The following is an 8,461-nucleotide window of genomic DNA, read 5'->3' on the forward strand; positions in this document are numbered from 1 at the left end:
TTTGAGATGGAGTCTTGCTCTGTTGCCAAGCTAGCACAGTGGCGCAATCTTGGCTCAGTGCAACCTCTGCCTTCCAGGTTCAAGGGTTCAAGCAATTCCCCTGCCTCAGCCTCCTGAGTAGCTGAGACTATAGGCGGGTGACGCCACACCAGCTAATTTTTTTGATTTTCAGTAGAGACGCAGTTTCACCATGTGGGCCAGGATGGTCTTGATCTCCTGACTTTGTGATCCACCTGCCTCGCCTCCCAAAGTGCTGGGGTTACAGATGTGAGCCACTGTGCCTGGCCCGTTATCTATTTTTTTAAAGTAAACAATGAATTAGAGATATTTGAGTTATAGCTTGGTAACATCACTATAAAGCTAGGACTTAGAATATTACTATGTAATCTCAAATTTGCAGTTACAACTAAACTAAAAGCACAAAAAAAAATACATAAATTCATATTCATCAAAATCAGAAGCTTTTATACTTCAAAGCCACAACCAAGAGTAGACAGACAGCCCACAGAATGGGAGACAGTATCTGCATATCTAATAAGGATCTAGTATTCAGAATATAAAGGACTCTTCCAACTCAAGAATAAAAAGACAACCCAATTTAAAAATGGGCAAAGCCACTGTACTCCAGCCTGGGCAACATAGCCAGACCCTGAGTCTTTTTTTAAAAAAATGGGCAACGGACCGGAACAGACATTTGTTCCTCCAAAGAAGATATGCAAATGGCCACAAAGCAATGAAAAGATGCTCAATATTATTATCATAAGGGATATGCAAATCAAACCCACAATGAGATACCACTTTATACCCATCAGGAAGACTATAATCAAGACAAGTAATATTGATGAAAATGAGGTGAAACTGGAATCTTCACACACTGCTGGTGGGCATGTAAAATCGTACAGCCACACTGGAAAGGTCTGGTAGCTCCTGAAAGGTTAAACGTAGTTACTACGTGACCCAGTAATTATACTCCTAGGTATACACCCAAAAGAAATGAAAACATATGTCTACACAAACACTGTTACAGGGATATTTTTAGCAATATTATTCACAACAGCCAAAAAGCTGAAACACCCCAAATGTCCACCAAATGATAAATGAATTAACAAATTATGGCCAGGTGCAGTGGTTCACGCCTGTAATCCCAACACTTTGGGAGGCCAAGGCAGGCAGATCACCTGAGGTCGGGAGTTCTAGACCAACAAAATCCCATCTCTACTAAAAATACAAAAATTAGACAGGTGTGGTGGCAGGCCCCTGCAATCCCAGGTATTTGGGAGGCCGAGAAGCAGGAGAATCACTTGAACCCAGGAGGCAGAGGTTGCAGTGAGCCCAGAGGGCACCACTGTACTCCAGCCTGGGCGACAGAGTGAGACTCCATCTCAAAAAAAAAAAACACACACACACACAAATTGCAGTACAGTGGAGTACTTTCCAGCAATTAAAAAGTAATAAAATACTGGTGCATAATATAACACAAACTGACCTTTAAAAGACAGGTGAGGTGGCTCACACCTGTAACCTCAGCACTTTGGGAGGCCCAGGTGGGTAGATCACCTGAGGTCAGGAGTTTAAGATCAGCCTGACCAGTATGGTGAAACCCCATCTCTACTAAAAATATAAAAATTAGCTGGGCATGTTGGCTTGCACCTGTAGTCCGGCTACTCGGTAGGCTGAGACAGGAGAATTGCTTGAACCCAGGAGGTGGAGGTTGCAGTGAGCCGAAGATTGCACCACTGCACTGCAGCCTGGGCAACAGAGCAAGACGAGACTCCGTAAAAATTAAAAAAANAAAAAAAAGACTATATTAAGCAAAAAAAGACCAGTTACAAAAGATCACATACTGTATAATTTCACAGACAGAAACTTTCCAGATTCAGCAAACACACAGAGACAGAAAGCATATATATTAGTGGTTGTCAGAGGAGTTTGAGAAATTGGTGGGGGGCACATGAGGGCTGAATGGGAAGCGACTGCTTAATAGGTACAGAGTTTCTTTATGGAGTGATGAAAATGTTCTAAAATTATACAGTAGTAACAGTTGCATAAACCTGTAAATACACTAAAAACCCACTTAACAGCTGACCCTCAAATAACATGGGTTTAAACTGTACAGATCCACTTAACATGAGATGAGAATTTTCTTCCACTTCTGCCACCCTAGATGGCAAAACCAACTCTTCCTTTCTCCTCAGCTTATTCAATGTGAAGGCAAGAAGGATGAAGTCCTTTATGATGATCCATTTCCACTTAATGAACAGTAAACATATTTTCTCTCCTTTATAATTTTCTTTTCTTTTTTTTGAGACATTGTCTCACTCTGTCACCCAGGCTGAGTGTCTGTAATCTCAATACTTTGGGAGGCCAAAGCAGGCAGATCACTTGAGTCCACGAGTTCTAGAATGGCCTGGGCAATATGGTGAAACCCCATCTCTCCAAAAAATACAAAAAAAAAGCTGAGTGCAGTGGCTCATGTCTGTAATCCCAGCACTTTGGGAGGCTAAGGCAGGTGGATCACCTGAGGTCAGGATGCAGAGACCAGCCTGGGAAAAATGGCAAAACCCCATCTCTACTAAAAATAGAAAATTAGTTGGGTGTGGTGGTGGCACGCACCGTAGTCCCAGCTACTCGGGAGGCTGAGGTGGGAGGATCACCAGAGTCCAGGTGGTCAAGACTCTAGTGAGCTGAGCCATAGTACCACTGCATTCCAGCCTGGGTAACAGCATTAGACGTAGCCTCAAAAAAAAAAAAAAAAAAAAATGTATAATACATATATAAAATGTGTTAATCTACGGTTTAAGTTATCATTAGTAAGGCTTCTGTTCAACAGTAGGCTGTGTTTTAGGAGTCAAAGTTATACTCTTGACAGCATGAGTTATACTGCTGGTTCATGCTGACTCATACTGACTACATGACTACAAGAGTTATACTACTGCAAAAGCTATACTACTCGACTGCATGTGGGTAGGGAGAGGGGATGGTGTAAGAACCATAACCCCTGAATTGTTCAAGAGTCAACTATGAGAGTGAACTTCACTGCATTTCTCAATAAAGCTGTTATTAAAAATTGTACAGCTATGCCAATTAATCTAACTCTGATATAGATATGAAAGTTTTGTCGCAGTTGTTGTTTTAACCCAGGTACTTATAAATGTAAATATTTCAGGTATCCCAGCTCCTAGGAAATTCTAACATCTAATTTCAATTTCTCTCCCTGCAATTTAATTTCACCCAAACTTGGGCCTTCAATGAAATAAATAAACCTCAACACTACCTACAAAATCTCTCCATAAACTTCAAAACTTTATGTTCTTGCCTCACTCCTCCTATAAGCTACATGAATCCTTTACAAAGAAAGGCGGCCTCAGATTGTTTTTTGGGCCTTAGTACATACTTTAGGTCTACAATCCTACAGGAAGAAGCATTTTATAGTCACTTAATTTTTACTATGTATCTCCAATTTACCATGACAAAGAACATTTTAGGGTTGACAAAAAACTTGCCTAAAATCACAAAGCTAAAGTTCAGAAAAACCAGGATTTAAACCCACATTAGGAGTCAGACTTAGTTACCGATATCAAATCAAAGCAACAAGAAAAAAGCTTAAGCAGAAAACAGGTGATACCTAAAAATTTCAAACTACTTTCTGTGGTTCATTGTGGCTTGGTCATGTGCACTTGTAAAACTACTGAGAAGACTGCTTGAGATCAAGTACACACGTGGGACAACATCCTGGGTAGAACTAGGGTCAGGATGTTGATCTAGGTATTTAGGGAAACTCACCTGCCCCAAAACAGCAAGTTCATACCCTTACTTCTTGATTTTATATTCACTTAACTGTATCCATGCATGGTTCAAAAACAGACCAAGGGTCTTCTAGAGAGACAATGTAGCTTAACAGAGCAGTGCTAGCTTTGGAGCAAAACAGATTTAGATTCACATCTTCACTTGGCCACTTACTAGCTATCTGGCTTAAGACAATTCAGTTAACTTTTCTAAATACTTAGGATCCTCATTTTCAGAATGAGGATAATATTCATCTTACAAAGTTGTCTGAGGAATAAATGGGATAAGGTGGGTAAGTATTTAGCAGAAATAACTGCCTCAGAGTAATGGCTCAATAAATGGCAGCTGTTTTTATTTTCGTTAAGTGTGACAGCTATGGTTTTATTAAAACGAAATGAGCCAGGTAAAGCAGCAGCATGTTAAAATATTTTTTAAATGATACCCAAATTAGCACTTAAATTTGTCAATTCTGATGACAACTATTACTCTTCAAAATTAACTTTTTCGGGCTGAGTGTGGTGGCTCACATCTGTAATCCCAGCACTCTGGAAGGCCAGGACAAGCAGATCACCTGAGGTCAGGAGTTTGAGACCAGCCTGGCCAATATGCTGAAACCCCATCTCTACAAAAATTACAAAAATTATCCAGGCATGGTGGCACACACCTGTAGTCCCAGCTACTAGGAAGGCTGAGGCAACAGAATTGCTTGAACCCGGGAGGTGGAGGTTGCACTGAACCAAAACTGTGCCACTGCACTCCAGCCTCGGTAACAGAATGAGACTTTGTCTCCAGGAAAAAACAAACAAACAAACAAAAAAAAACAAAGTTAACTTTTTCATAATATAAAATATTTTAAAAAGTTGAGAGAAAAACCTGACAACCACAGAAAAAAAGAGAAGCAAATATACCATAATTCTACAACCCCTAAAACACTTTCTGTTGAATTATTGAACACTTAAAAAAACATCTGTGGTTGCATTTGGGGAAAGAGGAGTGTCATTCTGACCATTTCTCTTTCTCTGTATTTCATCAGCCTGTTTGAATTTCCAGAGGACAGGCAGGGAAAATGATGGGGTCGGGGGGAGGTAAAAGCCAGTCAGTTTTACTTTTCTTTTTGGGAGGCAAGTTTTCATATTGGTAAAGTTTTGAATTATCTGAAAACTTAGATTTGAGAAGAAAATTTAGATTTGAGGATTATCTGTGGGGTTTATTCTCATTTTCTTGCAGGCTCATTACAAAAGATCTGAACATCCGTTGACAATTTGAGAACTGCAGGTAAATATGAACTTATCTTCTCCACACTTGTCCACTAAGGTGTTTTAAGAAACACCTATTAAAAGGAAAGAAGGAAAATCAAACAAACACCTAATGCATTAGATGATTAAACGATACATATTACAGCCTAAGTTGGAGAGAAAATTACCCAACAAATGGCTTTTTTCCCTGGGAGCTTCTGCTGTGCAAGTCTGGGGATCTCCAGGCACAGAGAAAAATTTTCCGGTTTAAACAAAGTAACGGAAATGTTCCAATAACCACATAACTGATCAAATAAGAATTTGAAGTGGGGAATGAAGGGGCATATCAATGGGGGGGGGCATGGCACTGGTAATATCTATAACAGAAAACGAACAGGAGATTTTATTTTTTTGGCGGGGGGTGGAGTGGAGGACGGAGTCTCGCTCCATTGCCCACACTGGAGTGCTGTCGCGTCATCTCCACTCACCCAACCTCCACCTTCCAGGTTCTAGGATTCTCCTGCGTCAGCCTCCTGAGTAGCTGGGATTACAGGCGCCCGCCATCACACCTGGCTAAGTTTTTGTTTGTTTGTTTGTTTGTTTGTTTTGTATTTTTAGTAGAGACAGAGTTTTGCCACATTAGTCAGGCTGGTCTCGAACTCCTGACCTCGTGATCCACTCACCTCGGCCTCCCAAAGTGTTGGGATGCCAGGCGTAAGCCACCGCTCTGGGCCGGACATACTTTAAAAGGCCAAAATTTCAAAGACAGAGTAAAGGGTATGAAATGAAATACTGGAGAATGCCCAGTATTTCCCGTTAAAGGAAAAAAGGGAACAGAGGTTGCTAAAAGTCTTTCGTACTTACTGCTAACACTAATTCCTGATCTAGCTGTCATGTGGAAACCATGCTGTCCAGAAGAAAACCTGGGTCCTGGCTTATTCCAAATACACAGTACCTAATTTGAGTAATAGTATTTAATCTCTCTCAGTGTCTTAACCTGTAAAATGGATACCCTTTATGTACTCACAGCTCTGTGTGAGTCACAAAAGAATTTTGCACGGATGCTATTTAACTCCAAAGTGCAGTACAAATGAGAGCATTCCTTTTCTCTTCACATTAGTTTGACATGGAATTTATTTCATAGATGTAAGAAAATTATTTCAGGTATATTGACGGTAAAATGTGCCGAGCGTGGTGGGACAAATTTAGGTGAAAACAATTATAGAAGTTTAGCTGAGAAGAGATGAGTCTGAAGCAAGGTGGACTGAGAAGTGCCACACAAATGGACAAACAGTAGAAACCGGTCGTATGACTTCTTACAAACCACAAAAGGACATGCTCACATAAATATGCGTCAATAACAAGAAAATGCCCCCAGCATTAACTGCAAACCACTCAGAAAGCATCCTACAATATAATTTGTGCAAATCTCTCTACCAGCACTCTGGTGAGTGTGCGTGCTTTGGTCATAACTCTTCTGCACATTACGACAGGACAAGACCCACTTTTTATAAAACGTTTAGCAGCTTGCCAAGAGACTGGCACATTTTACCTTTTTAATCGTTCAGCAAACATGTAGCGTAGTTGAGATAACCAGACGGATGCTTAGCCCTCTTCAAAAACGAGATCCAGGAGTTTTACATGTCACCAGACTGATGCCTAAAACTGATCACAAGCCTCTATTTGATGCTCATTCTAGATGCTGGCCTCGGATCGCTGAAGAGTGCATTCTTTCAAATTCCGAGGACTTTCTACGCTTCAATTCTTAAGCTAAACTGCCGAGGTTTTACTACTACGAAAGTTTAAAATCAACGGAGAATGTGCCCTAATCCTTAAATCGATCAGGTTTACTACGCGGCACGAGGGAGGAGGGACTGGAAATACAAGAGCGATCGGGTCCTAACGCCGGTGGCCGCGGGACCCGGCGCCCCGGGCCCGGACACTCTCCTGGGGACGCGGGGGCGCCGGGCACGGCTCCCCGAAGGGAGGCTGCAGGGGGAGGAGAGGGAGAGGGAGAGGGGATCCCCCTTGGGACCCGGCCTCGGCCCGGCCTCCCTCCCGGCCCGCGCCGACCGCCGCGCTCACCGCGTTCTTCTTCTGCACCATCTTGTCCATCTTCTTGGCAAAGCGGACCACCTCGTCCTCCATGGTTCCGGCAGGTCTTCTCCGCGCCCAGCCTGCTGGCAAGGAGAAGTGGGCGAAGCTGGAGCGCAGGACACGGCAGGAGGCGAGCCCCGGCGCGCGGCAAGCCCCACCACGGCAAGCTCGGGCCTAGGCCCTTCCTCACAAACGAAGCCCGCGGCGGCGGCGGCAGCGGCGGCGGCGGTTCCTCCTCCCCAGGCAACGCCAATCGAACTCCGCGCGCGACGTGCAGGCGCTACCAATTGACTGCGGATCGCTGGGATGGGGCGAGCCCAGGTTCCCGCCAGGCGGGCGTCAGGGCAGGCGCCGCTTCCGGCTAGAGGGTTGTGGGAGGTGCCCGGTTTGGCAGCGCGTTCACGTCCGGCCCCGCCTCCACACGGGGCGGGGTTTCGTCCTCTTGCTGTCGCCGGACAGCAGGGAGATTTAGAAGCTGCGGAGGCCTAAGTAGCTTGAATCGGAGGCAGATTCCGAGCATGGAACTTTGGCAGGTGTTAAATAAAGTCTGCGGGAAGCCAAGCAGTTTCTCCATAGAGGACGGCTACGGTGAAAAACGGAACCCGCGTCCCCTAAATTAAGTTACGGAGTTCGTCGTTCTAAACGCTCCTTTGTTTTGTTTTGTTTTTCTTTTTGTTTTGAGACGGTGTCTCGCTCTGCCGCCAGGCTGGTGCAGTGACGCGATCTCGGCTCCCTGCAGCCTCCGCCTTCCAGATTCAAGCGATTCTCCTACCTCAGCCTCCCGAGTAGCTGGGACTAACAGGCGGGCGCCACCATGCACAGCTAATTTTTGTATTTTTAGTAGAAAATACAAAACGGGGTTTCACTGTTAGGCTGCTCTCGAACTTCTGACCTCAGGTGGTCCGCCTGACTCGGCCTCCCAAAGTGCTGGGATTACAGGCGTGAGCCACTTGGCGCGGCCTTAATGTTTGTATTTTTAGTAGGGCAGGGTTTCATCTCGTTGGCCAGGCTAGTCTCCAACTCCCGACCTCAAGTGATCTGCTTACCTCAGGCTCCCAAAGTGCTGGGATTACTGGTGTAAGCCACTGCACCAGCCTGAGGGTGCGTAATTATTTATAAAGAAAAAAGCCGCCGGGCGCGGTGGCTCACGCCTGTAATCCCAGCACTTTGGGAGGCCGAGGCGGGTGGATCACGAGGTCAAGAGATCGAGACCATCCTGGTCAACACGGTAAAACCCCGTCTCTACTAAAAATACAAAAAATTAGCTGGGCATGGTGGCGCGTGCCTGTAATCCCAGCTACTCAGGAGGCTGAGGCAGGAGAATTGCCTGAACCCAGGAGGCG

The 8,461-nt window shown here is 44.5% G+C and overlaps 1 protein-coding gene across 1 annotated transcript in view; it reads right to left on the bottom strand.

Annotated features, from left to right (window-relative positions):
• TCEA1 (transcription elongation factor A1) overlaps positions 1 to 7,558 on the bottom strand; it is a 52,119-nt gene extending 44,561 nt beyond the window's left edge. Inside the window, 1 exon segment of the mRNA XM_017531787.2 lies at positions 7,107 to 7,558. Coding sequence (XP_017387276.1) covers positions 7,107 to 7,169 — 63 coding nt within the window. The 5' untranslated portion in view covers positions 7,170 to 7,558.
• Positions 7,559 to 8,461: the final 903 nt, after the last annotated feature.

Source organism: Cebus imitator, unplaced genomic scaffold, assembly GCF_001604975.1.
Source record: "Cebus imitator isolate Cc_AM_T3 unplaced genomic scaffold, Cebus_imitator-1.0 Scaffold73, whole genome shotgun sequence".
Taxonomy (NCBI): domain Eukaryota; kingdom Metazoa; phylum Chordata; class Mammalia; order Primates; family Cebidae; genus Cebus; species Cebus imitator.